Source organism: Lepidochelys olivacea (genome assembly GCF_965140295.1).
Source record: "Lepidochelys olivacea isolate rLepOli2 genome assembly, chromosome: 21".
NCBI classification, from domain to species: domain Eukaryota; kingdom Metazoa; phylum Chordata; order Testudines; family Cheloniidae; genus Lepidochelys; species Lepidochelys olivacea.
This window is the reverse complement of record NC_140431.1, coordinates 9,624,544-9,643,905: the sequence shown is the minus strand read 5'-3', so window position 1 is coordinate 9,643,905 and position 19,362 is coordinate 9,624,544. Positions and strand designations below refer to the sequence as shown.

At 49.5% G+C, this 19,362-nt stretch overlaps 1 protein-coding gene across 1 annotated transcript in view; it reads left to right on the top strand.

Annotated features, from left to right (window-relative positions):
• Window positions 1-6,015: 6,015 nt before the first annotated feature.
• Window positions 6,016-19,362, top strand: part of BAK1 (BCL2 antagonist/killer 1) — a 35,380-nt gene continuing 22,033 nt past the window's right edge. The window contains exons 1-2 of the mRNA XM_084611372.1: window positions 6,016-6,153; window positions 16,808-16,933. Of these exons, the coding sequence (XP_084467498.1) occupies window positions 16,846-16,933 (88 nt within the window). The 5' untranslated portion in view covers window positions 6,016-6,153; window positions 16,808-16,845. The remainder of the gene's footprint in view (window positions 6,154-16,807; window positions 16,934-19,362) is intronic.

Below are 19,362 nucleotides of genomic sequence, written 5' to 3'. Positions count from 1 at the left end.
TTCAGAATTCAGAACTGCCCCAGAGTTCTGCAGGGGAGGCGGAAGGCCAATCGAGCTGAGCTGCTGTACAAGAAGGGAGCAGCCAGAGAAATGGTGGGCGCTCATGAAACATTCAGTAATAGCAAGATGACTTATTTATATGGAATTCCCCCTCCACCCCCCAGCCCAGTCATTTGGCATTGATTTGAAAGCTCTCCACTTTGAACTGTCACAACAAGATGGAAGGAAAAGAAAGGTCAGCGGAAATGTGGGCGAATTGCTCCAGAAAGGGATACTGGTTAAATAAGGAAGCTAAAAATATTACTTTTGCTGTAGGTATGGTTAGAGCAAATGGTCCAAAAGGAAACAACTCCACTGGCCACTGGGAGATAATTCATTCCTTGCAACAATAATAAAAAAGCAAAGAAAGAAGTCCATTTCTGATGGTTTTACAGCTCCACGGATGAGTTCGGCCAGGTCTACACTAGAAATTTTTGCTGGCTCCCACTGGCTCACAGCAGTGTTGACAAAACCACTGGAGTCTCCCGTCTCCAAGCCACTGGGGTCCAGCACAGGAGGGGAAATGGTGGGTAGGGGTGTGATTTTTTTGGTGTCTTTTCTATACTGGCAAAAGCCCTAATCCTTTACTAGTGTGAACTGCGTCTACACTAGGAGCATTCGTCAGTGTAGCTACACCAGTAAACCTTTTCAAGTGTAGACCTCGGTCTTAGTTCTCAGTTGTTGTGCAGGCTGCTTTTTGCAGGGCAACATTTTTCCACATCAGCTCTAAGGTCACTTGTGCATCGTGACAATCAGGGACCCTTATTCTCCACAGTCCTGCACCCCACCATTTACACCAGTCCACGGTGGGTATAAAACACTGCCATTCTGATCTGGGAGCATCTGCCACCCTCCTTGCACTGGCATACAGGACTCTGCAAAGCCAGGGCAATGGAGAATCAGGGCCAGGGTGCGTGGGATCTCTGATCTGAGGCGGTTAAAAGAGATAGCTCAGTCTTGCAATGAAGGTTAGCCCAAGCAGCATTAGCACCAAGTTCCTGAATCATGCAGCGACCTTGGACGCTGCTGAGCTCCAGCACAATTCAGTCGCATCGCCCTGCACGACCAAACCGTGCCTTCCCCACGTCAGCAGAGCATTGCATTGTACTTGGATCCCCCTTCACAGTCGATACATAAGAGATGGGATCTCAAAGATCTGATGCTCTTAATTACCTTCAGCTGTCAACACCATCTCCCAGTGGTCTTAGTACCTCTCCCCGCTTCACACTTAACACTTTCAAACCCATTTCCTGGCATCCTTGATACCTCTCCCCCCCCGCCCCCACACACACTCCAGCCACACCCATTTGCAGATGTATCATGTTACTAGTGAGAGGAGACGCCTGTTGTTTGAATCGTAGCTTCCCCCAGGCTGGAATTGCTGGGAAGCTCATAGGCCTAGAGCAGAATCTCTCGCAACTCTTCTGTGGCCCAAGGAGCAGGTTCTGGTGGCCCACGAAGAGCCGGCTGATCAGTTGATACAAGTTCTCCTCCTTGTTTCCAGCCCCTGAACTGGATTAAGGACAGCCACACAAGAGAAACATAGGATTGTAACTGAGCAATGAGTGCGTCTTCTATAAGGCTGTGTCCAGACTGGTATTTATCTTACCATCTCTCCCCCTTGCTATGGTGATAGTGACAGTGGAGTTGCTAGCATAGCGTGTTCAGAGCAGGTCTGGACAGCAGAGTGATCAAACACCAGCAGCCAGTGCACACTAGCAGAGCAGCAACAGCGTTAATGGGCCGTTTTAAGAGCAAAAAAAAAAACAGGCCTAAAACTCAGATCTGCCATTAGCTAGACCGAGCCACGGACGACAAACTTGTTAATGCAGAAATAAGATTGCTTGGAGCTGCCTTGTGCCTTTCCAGAACGTTAAGGTCAGCTGCACTCAAACCTTCGAAACCAGGAAATAGAAAGTGAGCTCACTGAAAAGTTAAATCAACAGCACGCGAAGACAACGCTGTTACATTGCACCAGTGCTCAGGAAATAGCACGGCAAAGCTGCCTCCCCCTGACCCTGAATATTCTTATGACTAATCACAAACAGCAGGGGTTGGATTCAGTCCACTCACGCCGCTGGAGTTACACTTTGCCCGTAGTGCTTCCGAGTCTTTCATTCACTCCTATGTGATTTGCAGCCCCATCCCTGCTCCCTACTTCCCATCAGCCGTCTGTGTCATCAATGCCTTACCTCCCCAAGGGCCATCTCTCAGCAGATGCTCCTCCCACATCTCCTGTCCCAGGGCGCTGCCCGCATGCCTCCCCTGTTGCTCCACTTCCCATGCTCTGCTTCTCCTCCTCGTCCACACTGGCGCCAATGCAGCTCCCGCTCTCGGAGAGGTCTGACAAGGCCCAGTCACCAGGGTCTCCCATCTCCATGCCCCTGTGGTCTGGCGTCGGAGGGGATCTCCTGCCACGGCTGGAAGGGGTGCCCCCAAGACTGATATCCTTCAGCTCGCCATGGAGCTCCCCTATGAGGTCGCCTGTTGCATCTCCATGGGGCTCATCGGTCGGGTGGTCGCCAGTTAGCTCTTTGCCCACTGGCTGGCTGGTCTCAGACTCAGCCCCAGCAGGCACCAGGGAGCTGTTTTCTTCTCGGTCCCCAACATTACTCCGCTCTTGTGCGTCTGCTCTGGTGTCTGGGCCCTCCTGTGCGCTCTGCCTGAGCCCAAAGAGGTTCCTAACAAGCTGGAGCACCGAGGGCCTGCTGGAAACAGGGGCAACGGTCAGAGGATCCATCTCTCTCGGCCGCCACGGGAGGGGATCTGGTGAGGTCACCCGGACAGCCGGGCTGAGGTTTCTCAACAGTTTAGAACCAAGGATTCAAATTGAAACTCCCCCCCTCCTCCCTCCAACAGTTCAGAAACTCCCAGGAGTTCTAGTTCCACGGGGGAGGGAAGGGATGCAGATAATCTATCAATAACGACTATTCTATCGCTTAGATTGTAAGGGCAGGGACCGTCTTTTTGTTCTGTGTCTGTACAGCACCTAGCACAATGGCGTCCTGGGCCATGACTGGGGTTCCTTGGTGTGACTGTAATAAACAATAATAATATACAGGAATCAGTTATTATTATTTGTCACTGTTCATCCGAGCGCTGTCCATGTAAAATGGACAGCGAAATCCCTAGTGACATTGCTGTGTCACTAGAAGGGCTAGGCGAGATTTTATTAATTTACTTCCCCCCCCCACCAGCCCATATGGCTAGAATTTTCAAAAGAGCTCAGTGCTCATTTAGGAACCAAAAATATCTGGCAATTTAGTGTAACAAAAGGGAGCTTCTGGGTGAAGATCTAGCCCCTATTGCGGGTGGAAATCTCCCCCGAAGTGACTTATTATTCTCGTTTTGCCCCCCATTTATTTCCTTTATCTGTATAAGATTCTAGGAATGTTGCTCTGTGTGTCAAGCTGAAGCCTCAAACGTCTGTTGGGTCAGTGAGAAGCGCGGGAAGCAGCTACAAGCATGGCTGAGAGCCCTTTTTGCTTAGAATATCCCCACGTTCAATCATCCCTGGTCTCCACGATCCGTTACCACCCAGTTTTTAAGTTCATAGCCATTTTGACCTTTTGAATTACACCCGTGCACCACACAGCTACAGTCATGCATGAATCTACCATGATACATAAACTGCTCATACACTTAATACAATATGGTCTCCCCAAGTTATTTCAGGAAGTTGCCCTATCTGTCACAGCCACTGTACAGGCTTTTAGCTACTAGCTCTTTGTATTGAGGTAGCACCTAAAACAGTGACTCTGAACCTTTCCAGACTGCAGTATCCCTTTCGAGAGTCTGAGTTGTCTTGCGTACCCTCAGGTTTCACTTCATTTAAAAACTACTTGTTTACAAAATCAGACATAAAAATACAGAAGTGTCACAGCACGCTAGTACTGAAAAATTGTTGCCTTTCTCATTTTTACCATATCATTATAAAACAAATCATTTGGAATATAAATATTGTGCTTACATTTCAGTGTATAGTATATAGAGCAGTATAAACAAATCATTGTCTGTATGAAATTTTAGTTTGTACTGATCTCACTAGTGCTGTCTATGCAGCCTGTTGTAAAACTAGGTAAATATCTGGATGAGTCGATGTACCCCCTGGAAGGGGTATGCATGTACCCCTGGTTGAGAACCACTGACCTAGAGGCCCCAGCCATGATCCGGGCCCTGTTCAGCTAGGTGCCTATGAATATATAGTGGGAAAAAGTCTAGCAACCATAACACTCCCCAAACTCTGTCCCTTCCAACAGCTTCCTGATATTCCTCAGGTTCACAGCAAACTCACCCTCCAAGATTTTAACTCCCCTACTCTTTGCTCCTCTTTTCTCTACCTCCTCCGCATCCACAACTGGGGACACTCTTTCACTGGTATTGTCTTCTCACCTCCCTCCAGTCCCTTGAATTCTTGTCCACTTAGCACACTCTCACACCCAGGGTCCCAGGAAGCCCATGCAGAGCCACCATAGGAATCACCGAAGTGTAGGACTGGAATGACTCAATAGGTTATCTAACCCAGCCCCCTGCACTCAAGGCAGGATTTAGGCCATGTCTACATTACAGCCTATGTTGGCATAATTTATGTCACTCAGGGGTGTGAATAAACCACCCCCGAGTGACATAAATTACACTGACATAAGCACTCTTGCGCACAGTGCTATGTTGGCAGGAGATCTTCTCCAGCCACCATAGCTTCTGCCGTTCGTGGAAGTGGTTTCTTCATCCTGACGGGAGAGCTCTCCCGTTGGCATAGAGCATCTTCATCCCATGTGGCGCATGTGTAGACATAGCCTAAGTAATAACTAGACCACTCCTGACAGGTGTTTGTCTAACCCAAACTTCATTGCACGGCGACCCCCTTCTGACAACGAACTTATTACATGACCTTGGGGGTGGGAGGGTGCAGACCAAGCCTCGCCACCCTGGGTGGGGGTGGAGCTTGGGTTTCAGCTTCAGCCCTGGGTCCCAGCAAGTCCAATACTGGCCCTGTCCACCCCATTAAAATGGGGTCACGACCCAATTTTGGGTCCTGACTCAGAGAACCCCTGCTCTAACCTGCTCTTAAAAAACTCCAATTGCAGAGAATCCACCATCTCCCTAGGCAATTTGTTCCAGTGCTAAACCACCCTGACAGGAAGTACTTTTTCCTAATGTCCAACCTAAACCTCCCTTGCTGCAATTTAAGACCATTGCTTGTTGTCCTATCCTCAGAGATAAATGAGAACAATTTTTCACCCTCCTCCTTGGAACAACCTTTTACATACTTGAAAACGGTTATCATGTCCCTCCCCTCAGACTTCTCCTCTCCAAACCAAACAACCCCCATTTTTTCGCTCTTTCCTCGTAGGTCATGTTTTCTAGACCTTTAATCGTTTTTGACGCTCTCCTCTGAACTTTCTCCCTTTGTCCACATCCTTCCAGAAATGTGGTGCCCAGACCTGGATACTCCAACGGAGGCCTTATCAGTGCGGAGTAGAGCAGAAGAATTGCTTCTCCTCTTTTGATGCATGGGAGGGATAGCTCCCTGGTTTGAGCACTGGCCTGCTAAACCCAGAGTTGCCAGTTCAATCCTTGAGGGGGCCATTTAGGGATCTGGGGCAAAAAAAATCGGGGATTGGGCCTGCTTTGAGCAGGGGGGTTGGACTAGATGATCTCCGGAGGTCCCTTCCAACGCTGATATTCTATGATACTGTTGTGTTTGCTTTTCCCTGAAGAAAGCTATTTCCCAGAAAGGTTCCTGTGAGCATAGTGGCTGATTCAGCCCCCTTCCCGTGTCTGAAATCCGCATGGCCCCAGCACCCAGCCACGGTGGAAGGAGCTCTGGAAGGACCCAGTGAGCAGCTTTGGGCGAGAAGGAGCCTCTAGAGGGAGCTGAAGCGGTCTCCCGATTTGCATCTATGGTCGATTCGTTTTCTCCACTCCTTCCTTTCGCATGCAATCGGTCCCCCCCCCCCCCCCCCCCCCCCGCTTTCCTAGGGCGAGGAAGCCGGCGCAGAAGCAGGCAGGGAAGCCGGGGAGCATGAACTAGCGCGCAGCGGCAGCTCCAGCCGCATCGGTCCCGCTCTGAGCGCTGCAAAGCTCCGGTGCAGAGACGGGAGGAGGAATTGGGTGAGGACCAGCCGCGCGGGCGCTTCCTCCCCTCTCCCAGCCCAGCGCCCCGGGGTGCAGCATCCCAGCCGCGAGCGGGACAAAGGGGAAGGGAGGGGTCCAGCGAGCTGGCGGCCGCTGGGGTTGGGACACCGCAGCTCCCGGGATGCGGCAAGGCTCGCGGCGCCTGTTTCCCCTGGGGGGGCACAGGACTAAAGCAACAGCTGCGATCTGCAGGAATCCAGCCACTGGTGCCTAGGAGCTTGCGTGGCGACGGTGCAGGGCTCCCCCGTGGGGGGGGGGCACTCAGGCGCAGCCCCGAGGCCAGTGACAGCTCTGGGGGCATCACTGGCAGGTCCTGCTGGTTTGGTTTGGGGGGGGGGGGTCTCATGGGCGGGCGGTGGGGAGAAGTGATTAGCCCAGGGGTCTGGAAAACAGGCACGCCAAGCTGGTCCAGTTGCACCGTGGGCGAGTCGCCGCCCGTCTCCGGGCCTCCATTTCCCCACCTATAAAATGGGGCTAATGCCACTTGACGACCTCCCCTGGGGTTGTGAGGGTTAACTAGAAAGGGCTTGGGAATGTACAGTCCTCTGTCACTGGTCAGGACAATTAAGGGCCCTAATCATAGACGTGTAGGACTGGAAGGGCCCTTGAAAAATCATCTAGTCCAGTCCCTTGCATTCATGGCTGGACTGCGTAATAACTAGACCATTCCTGACAGGTGTTTGTCTAACTTGTTGTTTAAAATCTCCCATGGCGGGGATTCCACAACCTCCCAGAGAAATTTATTCCAGTGCTTAACCACCCTGACAGTTTGGAAGTTTTTCCTGATATCCAATCTAAACCTCCCTTGCTGCAATTTAGCCCCATTGCTTCTTGTCCTATCCTCAGAGGTTAACAAAATATGCTTGAATTAGGCATATGAGCAGATGAGTTAATACCATTCAAGTGCTTAATGTTAAATGTGTAAATAAGTATTTGCAGGATCAGGGCCAAAGATTTCACTGTAAGTTGACTGCTAGAAGAGGGGGCGTGGAACCCCTTTGTTAAAATATATTCTCCAGTGTTTTATAGTCATGCCAAAACACGACAACCTACAGCAGTGAATCAGGACAGCCCTGCAGTGTTTTCTTATAAAACAAGTAAATGAAGGTGGATTAAAGGCTTAAATACACCCAAATGATTTTTGAATTTGGATTGGGATGCGTTTCTGGGTTAATGCTGCAGAAATCTGCAGTCCCCTGGCTCACCGTGTCTCTGCAGCCACGGGCACTGTCTTCCCAGGCTGACTTACCAGACATAACCAGTCACGTGTATGGTTTTGAAATTAATGAATCATTTCAGCACCTTCCCAGGTGGCAGTGCGGGGGGGCCCCCAGCTGCACGGGCCAGCAGCACTCTCTGTTTGGCCTGTGCGTGCAGACAGGAAGGGAGCAGAGGGGGCAGATGTGTGGCTTTCTGTCAGAGCAAGTCGTAAAGGGGAATGGGGAAGTTGTTGGGGTGGCTACTTCTCTGGGGTCAGGAGCTATGGAGCCTGGTGACCCTCGTTTGCCAGCCCTGTGGCTGTGAGTTGTGCTTCCTGGAATAATATTAGCCGTAGGAGTATTCATTTGTAATGCAGCATTGCCCCGAGGCCCAAGCTGTTAGGTGCTGTACATACATACACACACTGCAGGCAAGTGTTTAGTTACCGTCCTGTCCGCTGTGCATCCAGTGGTGGAATTTGCCCCAAGTTCCTTTGTGTGGGCTAAGGCCTTGCCTAGAACATGTTTCCTTCGGGAGATATGTATGCACTTCCTGAAACAGCATCAGACTGTACAACACACGAATGGCAGTTTTATTGCTCCCACAGAAAAGGGTGAGCCGGCTTCTGCTCAGAGCTACAGCTGCTACTCAGAGTCTCTCTGGCTCTCCTTCCCCTTCTGTGCTTCTGCGGATCCCCCTTTGCCCCATGATATGCAATGTTTTCCCACCTCCCTGCTGGCCTTTCTCCTCGACACAGGGCCAGTGGCTGAATTTCCACATCACCTTTTATTGAGGTGGGTGGGGAAGCCTCTGACAGGATTAGGTCTCAGGGAAAGGTGCTGAGTGGGTTTGGCGGATGGGGAGGCAAGTGAGGGACAGGTGCTCCAGGAAGAACAGGAAACTCACCCGAAACCTTTAAGCAAAGTGGAGGAGCGGGAGGGGAAATGCACTCAAGGCAAAGGTCTGTTTTAGTCGGCAATAAAGATAAGCTGCTTTGCCATCTCTGAGGTGCTGCTGCGCCCACGTGTCACTGTGGCTTTAACCCTTCGTGAAAGTGAGGGCTGGGTAAGCTGGGAGGTGATTAATACCTCGGTAGTAGGTGAAGGCTAAACACAGCTCCTAGCAAATCAGAATCCTGGGGATGCTGGCATAGGTGGCGAGTTATATGGGCTCGTGGTGCCCGGGCTTCACCAATATTCAGGAATGTGGGCCCGGCTCCACCATTGTTTGGACTTATATTTAATCAGAGCCATCCCTTCCATAGGACGGACCGGGGCAACTGCCCCGGACCCTGCGCTTTGTGGGGCCCCAAGCTTCAGGGGCAGCCTGGGAGGTTAACAGGGGGCCTGGGGCCAGCAGCAGCAAGTGACCCAGCCCCAGCCCACCCACCTCCACCCCCATTCCGCTCCTTCCCCCCCACCCCTGCCTCGCCTCTTTCTGGCTTCTGCTCCCCTCCCCCAAGCAACATCGGGAGCCGGCGTGGCGGAGTGGGCTGGGGCCTGGTCACTTGCTGCTGCTGGCGGCAGGCCCCCAGCTAACCCCCCAGGCCGCCCTGGACCCCGCATCCCCCTGAAGCATGGGGCTCCCCAAAGTGCGGGGCCCAAGGGGGGTTGCCCAAATCAGTCCTATGGATGGGACAGCTCTGCTTGGACCCGTTCTGGGCACCACTAAAAATTATACAAACCTGGTGCCCATGGACGCTGGGGGAATCGTACTCTCAGCCCTCCCACCCCGTTCCTGGCCTCTTTGGGCCACAAGGTGACTAAAGCCCTTGTTCCTGGGAGCCTAGGGACCTCTTGAAAACGTGGGTGGCAGGTCCTCCTCTACTCTTTCTCAGGGCCATAGGGATTGGTCCCCATTAGATTGGTCCGACTCCAGATTAGCTTGGAAGTGGTCAAACGTGGAAGGAGAAGAGGCTCTTCTGGTGCTTGGCACTCTGGTCAGCCGAAGATCTCGTTCAGATCTTAATCCGTTCCTCTTTGCTGCCATTGGGGAAGATGCGTATTAGCAGCAGTTGGCTGTGGATTGGTGTTTCAAATGGGTGAGAGGCAGGTGGTAGTTCCCGATGAGTTCGAGAAATGTGACTTACACACCCCTGCATGACTTGACTTTAGAGTGGAAGAGAAGGGATTTGTGTAAGAAATGCCATGTGATGGGAAAAGGCCCCAGAAAAAAAAAAACAACACCTGAAATTTTCCCTTCTTAGAAATGATAAGCAGAAGAGGAACCAGCCTGACAAAAGGGGCTCACTTCCTTGTAGGTTTTGCAAAGGGTAAACATGAAAAATAAGAGCAAACAACTGCGTCATGAACCCAGAAATAGCATCAGCGAGGACAAGCTGAGACTAGGAATCTTTCAGATGCAGAAACCTGCTCTACACTAGAAGAATTCCCCCTTGCCAATGGTGGGTGTTGGCAATGACTACAGCTGGATGGGTACTAAACACAACTGAGCTGCAAGGGTGGACAAGGATGACGAGTGTTCAGGACCGGGCTAGAATCTGTGGTTAAGGCTTGCACCAAGCAAGCTGCAGGTGTTACCAGTGGTGGGTCACCCTTCGAATATGGCCAGATCCACCAACCAGCAAGCCCCTACCCTTGCACCTGAACCAGAGTGACTTACAAATAAACAAAGGGGTCCCTTCCAGCTCTGCTTTTCTACGATTCTGTATTTAAAATTAAACCAATCTGGAGTGAGTACAGCAGTTGGGTGTCCATTAGGTTCGATTCACTGACTTCAATTGGCCTACATAGATTTGTACCAGCTGATGATCTGGTCCTTTGTTCTTTCCAAGTCCTGTTATTTTTATTACCACCGCATCCCTAGGAGGCTGAGTTGTGGACTAGAACCCCATTCTGCGAAGTGCGGTACAAACACAGAACGAAAAGATGGTTGAGGAATTTCCCCTCAATTTTTGTTCCTGTAGAATATTAAACTTGGTTTTAAGAAGCCCTGGTCATCACACAGGTGCCAAAGTGCTTTATAAACTCCAGGTAAAATTCCACACTCCGATCAAGCTATAGTATTATTATGTATTGAGCATTAATGGTGTGCTTTGTTCAGAGAGGGAGAGCTGGTCTCTGCTACGTGGAGCAGGGAATTTAGAGCAGATCTACATGGGAAGTTATACCAGTGTAAGATACAGTGTGAATTTACACCCCTATAGTTATACTGGCAAAACTCCCCATGGGGACAGTCTAATTCTGGAGTGAGAGTGGCTTTTTCTGATTTAACTTACGTTGCTTTGGAAGCAGCTAAAGCTATTCTGGAAAAAGACACTTAATTACTCTGGAATTAGAGAGTCCACCTGGGGAGTTACCAGTATAACTATAGTGGTGTAATTATACTGGCATAGTTTTACTGCTCAATTTCCCAGGTAGACAAGCCCTTACAGTCTAAGTCTCCCCATAGAATCATTGGACTGGAAGGGACCTCGAAAGGTCTTCTAGTCCAGTCCTCTGTACTCAAGGAAGGATTAAGTATCTAGACCATCACTGACAACCTGCTCTTAAAAACCTCCAATGACGGGGATTCCACAACCTCCCTAGGCAATTTATTCTGGTGCTTAACCACCCTGACAGGTAGGAAGTTTTTCCCATTTTGCAACTGGATCTAAACTGATGGTACAGATCTCAAAACAATGCACAAAGGAGGTCAGTTTCATTATCGCTTTTTACAGATGGGGAAACTCCGGCACAGTTTGGGGACATGACTTGCCCAAGGTGAATCTGTGGCTGAGTGTGGGATAGAACACAAGTCTCCTAGTTCTATGCTTTGTCCAATGTACCCTGCCTCTCTTGTACATTGGGTGTTTCATGTATCCTGTGATCTACTGAACCTTTAAACCAGTGAGACTCAGACTGAGGCTCGTGAGCCGCACGTGGCTCTTTAATGCATCTCCTGTGGTATTAAAAGATACACATGATATTAAAACACCAAGAGATTTAATGATTGACCAATCAGGAGGCTTTGACTATATTATTAACCAATTGCAGTTGATGAAATAATAATACTTGGTCGGTCATTTTGCTGTGAGACTATATAAACTATTTCCCCTGTCCCTCTGTTTAAATATGGATCTATAGTACTAGAGTAACGAATGAATTCACACGACGGTGGCTCTTTTGGGTAATGTTGATTGCTAATGTGGCTCTTGAACCACTGATGTCTGAGCATCACTGCTTTAAACTAAGACCCTTCAGAGGGTGCATGTCTCGGAGTAGCATCCAAGCAGCAACTAATGATGCATGAATCAATGGGAGGACTAGAAGAGGGTGTCCCTCGATACCAGCAGGGTAGAATTGCCGTGACACTCAGTTCTTGCTCAGCAGCAGTCTGCCAAGGGGCAGGCACAAGCTGCACCCTGGCCTGGGGTTTCCACTCACCAAGTCCGTCAGGATGTGTCCCCCATTAGCACTAAGGGCAGGTCTACACTACGGAATTACTTCGGTATCACTACATCACTCAGGGGTGTGAAAAATCCACAGCCCCTGAGCGACGCCGTTATCCCCACCTACGCGGCAGCGAAGACAGTGCGATGTCGGTGGCAGATCGTCTCCTGCCCACACAGCTAGCGCCTCTCACAGAGGTGGATTAACTACACCAACGGCAGAGCTCTCTCCCGTCGGCGTAGCGCAGCTTCATTCAAGCTCTACAGCGGCGCAGCTGCATCAGTGCAGCGTTTTAAGTGTAGACCTGCCCTAAGCTAACTCAGTCTGGAGAGGTGAAACAAGTTACCCATTCAGGGAGCAATGTTAACTGAGAGCCACGCAGGAAGTTCTCCTTCCTGCCCTTTTCCAGGAGGGGAAGGAGCGAGGTCTAGACTAGTGGCTCTCAACCTTTCCAGGCGATTGTACCCCTTTCAGGAGTCTGATTTGTCTTGCGTACCCACAAGTTTCACCTCACTTAAAAACGACTTGCTTACAAAATCAGACATAAACACACAAAAGTGTCACAGCACATTAGTACTGAAACATTGCTGACTTTCTCATGTTTACCATATAATTATAAAATAAACCATTTGGAATATAAATATTGTATTTATATTTCAGTGTATAGAGCAGGATAAACAACTCGTTGCCTGTATGAAATTTTCCTTTGTACTGACTTTCCTCGGGCTTTTTATGTAGCCTGTTGTAAAACTAGGCAAATAGCTGGATGAGTTGATGTGCCCCCGGAAGACCTCTGAGTACCTCCAGGGGTACATGTACCCCTGGTTGGGAACTGCTAGTCTAGACTAGAGCCAGGGAGTCAGGACTGCTGGCTTCTATTCCTCATTCTGCCAGACCCTGTAACCTTGGGCAAATCACTTCCGTCTTTGTGCCTAAGCTTCAACATCTATAAAAGGGGGATAATGATTCTCACGTGCCCTTGTGAAACACTTTGAGCCCTTCACATGAAAAAGCACAATAAAAGCACCGTATAAACCTTTGTAGAACTGGCTGGGGCGTGAGGGAGGTCACTGAGGGTTTTCCTCACTCAGAAGATGGGGACTCTAAATTCGAAGGCAACCTGCTTCATCTCCACCCAAGCTCCAGAGCAGAAACCAGCAGGGGGAGGTTAGTCTCTCAGGATTGCAGCCAGATGGCAGAGGATTAGGGAGTCTAGCCCTCGTGAGGGGGTGATGAGGCCACCCCTCCTCCCGTGCTGTACTCTGAACCCCAGCTTTAATCCTTCCAACCCCTACACAGCCTTTCCCTTCTCCCTAGCCCTCTTGGAGAAGTGCTGCAAGAGGAACCCGTGGGTCACAATCGAACCACCCTCGCTGGGCACATTTGAAGTCGGGGGAGGGAGGAGAAAAGAGGGGATAGCGTACAGGAAAGACTCTCACGAAAGCTTATGCTCAAATACATTTGTTAGTCTCTAAGGTGCCACAAGTCCTCCTTTTCTTTTTGCGAATACAGACTAACAGGGCTGCTACTCTGAAACAAGTCACCCTCCAGGCACAATCCAAACCTCCGGTTTGTTCCCAAGACACCTAGCAAGGAGTACCTGTCAGCTGGCATTGTCTTCTGAGCATTGAGATGCAAATGAGCATTCAGCAATTTCCTAAGCCCTGTTGATAAGTAAGCTGTGCATTCTTTTAGGTCCCTTCCCCTCCCAGCACCATTGTCACTTCGTTGTGGTGAATGATGGACTGTATTTCACACCTCTGTTGTTGACCTTCTGCCTCTGGAGACAATATGCTCTAAGGCTTGGAAAACAGGGATAGCCCTGGACTGGCTACTTATCCAACCCCTTTAAGGGCTCCACCCAAAACTAATTTAACATGGCTAACCAATACCAGATGGAAACAACCCATATATTATTAATTGAGGTACAACTTACACTAGGCCACACTGCCTTTCCAAATGTTTATCTTCAGCTACTGTACACCTCAACAATGAGGAGTCCTTGTGGCACCTTAGAGGCTAACAAATATATTTGGGCATAAGCTTTCATGGGCTATAACCCACTTCATCAGATGCATGGAGTGGAAAATACAGTAGAGTAGCTCCATTGAAGACACTGCAAATCCTGATTTACAGCCACTGAGAATCTGGTCCAGAAGTGTGTACTAGTGCTGTAGTTCACAGACTTTATTGTTCAAATGACACCTTCGTGAAGAACTGATGTTTGAAGTACCCCGTGCACATTTAATCCTTTTGGTGCCCTCTTGGTTTAGATCTTAATAGCGTTAATTAAGATATTTAGAGACAAATGAGTTTTGTATGTGGCTGGTGGAGATCTGCCTGGGGGAATTAGAAGAGAAGGGAGTTTGGCTAGGGGAGTCCGTTTGGGAGGGTTAGAGGACATGAGGTTTAGAGCAGGTTGGGAGTTTTTCACCGAAATGCTGTGACGTTTTCCAAGGAAAATGTGTCAGACCCAAGACTTGTCACAGCAACGAACAGGTTTCTAGGTCCAGGCTGGAATTTCTGATAAAATTAGGGGGCGGGGTAGGAGCGGGGGTGGGAGGAGGATGGAGGGGGGGAATCATAAACTTGAACTAGGATTGCCCGTGACCCATCGTGCCCTAACCACTGTGCTCTTGGCTGTTTTAGGGCAGGTGAGTCACTTTTATTTATTTACTGTATTTATTATTTTGAAAACAAATTCAGTTTGTCTGGGGGAAAGTTCTGAAATCCTGGAAAGATGGAAAAAAACCCACTTTCTGCCCAGGTCTAATGAGGTTAGGGTCAGGTGACGGGGGTGGGGGAGAGTGTGTGTGTGTAAGTAAATAAATGGGCAGGGAAGGCTTAGGCTATGGCTACACTATGAGGCTTTTAGCAGCACTTGCAGTGTAGCTGCTGTTGGTCAGCCGGAGAGAGCTCTCCTGCTGACAAAAGACTTCCCCCCCACCTGAGCAGCAGCGGCGTTGTCGGCAGGAGAGCGCTCTTGCCAACGAAGAAGGACACTTTTCGTCACTAAAACTTTTGTGGCTCGGGTATGTGTCTGTGTGTGTTTTAACACCCCGAACAACAAAAGTTTTGCCGACAAAGTGCCAATGTAGACAAAGCCTCAAAGGGGAGCTAGGGAGGTGGGGGAATCTTGGGAAGGCTCCCAGCTCCCTGCCCAGGGAGCTTTGCCGGTCCCACTAAAGACCCTGGCCTCTTAGAAGAATCTTTCTGACAGGCCTTCTGTTGTGGACTCACAACTCTTTCCTCTTGGCTAGGGAATTCCACAACCTGCCACCTTGGGGTGGGCTGTGACTCGGGCAGGCTCCCCCAGCCCACTAGTCTCTGTTCTGGTTCTAGAGTAACAGCCGTGTTAGTCTGTATTCGCAAAAAGAAAAGGAGTACTTGTGGCACCTTAGAGCACCCATCCCAGGGAGCCTGTCTCCTGACTTGATGCTCCCCTGTAATTCTCCTCTTCAAGCCGTGTGCCTCTCTCCTCCTGGGGGTCACCTAACAGCTGGGTTTTATCCTGTTGAGGAGGTAGACACCTGATCAACACCTCCCCCTCCCCGCTTCCTCAATTAGTCTGCTGCTCCTAAAAAGGGCCATGTCATGGAACAGGGGTTGGCTGGCCGCAGTCCCAGTACTTCCAGGGATAGACCACCCTGATACAGTGTACCACTTCCAACAAGCTCACGTGCCACGAGTGGTACATGGACCACAGTTTGGAAACCCCTGCACTAGTGGACCGAGCAGGCGACTAGGAACTAGCAGTTTTTTCTTCCCAGCCCTAAAATCGACTCACCATGCAACTGCAGGCAAGCCCTCTGCGTGACTCAGTTTCGCCCACTGCAAAAGCTGAGTGAATACCCACCTGGCAGGCAGGTTCATAAAGTGTCGATAATGAGCTGTATACATGCTAAGCATTGTGAGTAGAGATTTGCACTCGCTGTAAAATTGAGGCCTGGGTTTGGGATGACTGGGCGTTCAGGGATTTGGGTTCTAATGAATTTTTAATTGTAGTTATTTTTTTAAGGGGATCTGTGAGATGATGAACAGGAGGAAATAGTAGCTCCAGAATAAAGAGAAATGGGAAACTAATAAGACTGAGAATAGGCACACTGTTTGGGTGAATAGTGCACCGGAGAGGTGAAAACAGCTCCAACCTCTCCTGGGGATACAATGGCCATGTCTACACTAGGGCACTGAACCAGTTCAGTGCATCCGAGCTGGTTGGGCGGAACCATTTTAAGAGCTTGCCCTGCATCTGCGCTCGCACCGCTCTCAACCGTTGCGGCTGCAGTGCCTTCTGGGAAACTGTCCCCCAGTTTCTGCGGCACAGCTCCCCGAGAGCAATGGATTGCAGTGGATTTTGAAAGGTCACCAGTGCGCTAGAAGTAGGGCTGTTGGAACCAGTTGTGGGATGACACCAGTGACGTCCATCCACACGGGGACTCAATGGTACAGACTGGAATGGTAACTAGCCTCGCTGAAGGCAAGTTCAGTCCAGATGGTGTCAGATGAGCATGCAGCCCGTGGAGGAGCACCTTTTTGTGTGGTCGTGAGGTGCTTCACAAGAGTGCTAGGGGAACCTCATTGTCTTGAGCATGATAAATTTCCCTCAAGCGACAAGGCCAGGGAGGGAGAGCTGCCAGACTTGTGGGCGTGGGAGTGATCCTGTAGATGAAGGAGGAGCCTGAGGATGTATTTGAGGGAACTAATGCTATCCAGCCAGAGAGATCAAGGAACCTTGGTGTGGGTGGGGATTTTTGAGAGTGGGATAGGGTGGGGAGGAGCCAGGAGGCTGTCAGATGTGCAGAGATAGGAAGGCGGGAGGCCAAGTGCTCAGAGGAGAAACTCTAGGTGAACTATAGAAGAATTATCTTGGGGCCTAAGACTGTCCCTCGAGGTGTGTAAGGATCCAAGGCCAAAGAACAGACCTTGAGTCTTCCGTTGTCTCCTCTAGCATCACCAGACTGGTCACAGCTTGCAGCTCCCCAGAGCCCTTCACTGAGCAATCCGGTTCACCCTGCCTACCGTTGTTTCTCCCTCTGCAGGGTAAACCTGATCCCCTCTCCCCAAGCTCCCCTCCACCATGGCCTCTGGGAACAGCAGCGACCCACCGGACCCTCATCGGCGCAGGGGCAGCGAAGGGCATAGGCAGTCGCTGAGACTCAATTCAGGTAACAAGGTCTCTATTACAAACTCGGGTTTAATGTGTCTCTTTTAAATTCCTTTCTGTTTTGATTATAATTCTTGTATCCTGTCAGGTTCCTTTAAAAAGTGGAGAGGGAGAGGTACATGGGCCGGTCAAGGTTTAATCTCTGGGGACTTGGTTTCAAATCTGTGGCAACACCGGCCAAGTCTTTGCTCAGACCAGGACTGAGGTGCACTGGTGGAGCGTGTTTGTGTGTGTCTCTGTCACGCGCCCAAGACTGGAATACCAGGGGGCTGCAGGACAGAAGTGAGATCACTGGCAGAGCACCGTGTGTGGGGGTGGGGTGGGGGGGGAGTCCAGGACTGGAATAGCAAAGGGAGCTGCACGTCAGGATTGAAATGCATTGGGGGCGGGGCAGGACTGCAATAGCAGTGGGATGCAGAGGATTGAGGTGCATTGGCAGAGTGATGGGTGGGAAGCTGGCACAGCTCTTGCTTAGTTTCATTGCCATTATCTCCTCCCATTCCTATAGCCAAATGTACTCCATGTGTAAGAGACCCGTGCCAGGCCAGGCAATGCTTAATGGCTGTGCAGTTGAGTTGAGTCTGAGGACGTCAGCTGTTCGGTAAAATTGAACCCTGATGACTTTCCAAAAGGTGGCTTGTCACATCCACAGTAGCAGATTTATGGGGCAAAACATTGAAAATGTTCTGAGAACTGAGACCAAAACAAATCGAAAGGATCTGCTCCTCATGTCTGTCCCAAATAAATAGAATTCCTCGGCACTGCAACCTTTTAAGCATGGGTGACTCTTTAACCTGTTTTACAGGTAGACTTGTAAATAAGCATGAGTCACTGCAGCTCTGTCAATAACACCACTTCAGTAACTACACCTAACTGTTTATGCAGTTCAGATCCAGCTCAGAGCTGTTTTACTGTCACGATTATATTATTATTTGCATTGTGGTAGCATCTGGAGGCCCAGCTAGGTTCAGAATCCCATTGTTCTGTGTGCTGGACAAACGCATAATAAGGAAGTCCCTGCCTTACCGAAGTTTGTAAGGTATTAAAATAAAATAAAATAAAATAAAATAAAATCAAGGCAGTCCTTATGCAGAGCACGCATTGTAGCCAGAGGGATTTTGCTTGAATAAAAATTGTAGAATCAGGCTGTAAACTATAACCACATGTGTTATACACACACACACGCAATCTGAGTGGGATTCAGTGTTGGCCTCGCTCTGCTCCCAGTGAAGTCAAGAGGAAGCTCTGTCTATATTTACATCCAGATATAACTTAGTGTTTGAAATTAACCTAAGTTCCCGTCTCAGGCAAAAACTGCATTGACGTCAATGCAAATGGAGCTATGTGTCTCCCTCAGAGGCATGCTGTGGGGTCGCTGGGTGGATGAAAGTTTTAGTGACTGGTTTGGTTTAATTTTTTGGGTTCTGATTTTCCTCATGGTTCTTTGTCCATTTTCTTTTGCTGTTGATAGGGAGCTAAGGGATTTATCTGCTGCTCAGGAAAAAAAAAATTCTCCCCCCAAGAGGATCACTCTGCACTACCAAATGTCTCTTAGGGCATGATCAGGGCTTCAGCATCCTTGCCTATCCTGGGTTGCTTCTGGCATGTCCCCTATGTTGTTAAAGCATCACTGGTTGCTTAAAAAAGGCACAGGAACTGAACTTGCTACAACTACCAGGTGAAGAAGAGGAACAAGCTAGGAAATATGGAAAGGGTCCTGCGTAAATGGGAGCGAGATATTGTACCAGGGAAGAAGGATGGTTCATTGGTTAGGGCATTAGCCTAGGAGTCCGGAGTCTATGTTTCTTCCAACCCTGCAAATCAGATTGCTGACACACCCAATAGGCATGTTCTGTAGGATTTTCCCACCAAGTTATATTTCTACTCCATAGATATAATCAGTGGGAAGTCAAATGAAATAAGGAATATACCCTAAATGAATCAATTCAATTGATGCGCCGTCAGGCAGCAGTGTGGAAGATGGAAGTGCCGATCTTGGCTCAAAGGGCATCTGCAGTCCCATGGCTAAGGTATCACCTTAGATTTTGGGGACAGGAGCACCACAGCAGCCTGTAATATGCAACTGGTGCAGCAATCTGTATCCGTAGTTAAGGTCTGGGGGAGGCTCTGGTGTCTAGGGCTTAAAACAGGAAACCAGGACTCTGCCAAATCCCTGTGGGGCCCCGAGCAAGTCACAGCTCTGTGCAAGGGGTGGCTTTTCCCCTTGACCAGACTGTGTTTGTCAAATCTGCATTTAAATGTACCCAGGGAGCCTTTGACATTAGCGCCTTGTTAGAGCGATAGGGGCTAGAGATGGCTGTAGATCCAGCTATAACTTAGCTAGAGCGAGGCTGGGTGAATAGGTCATGAACATTATTATTTATTGTTCAGAGTGGCAGCCGTGTTAGTCTGTATTAGCAAAAAGAATGA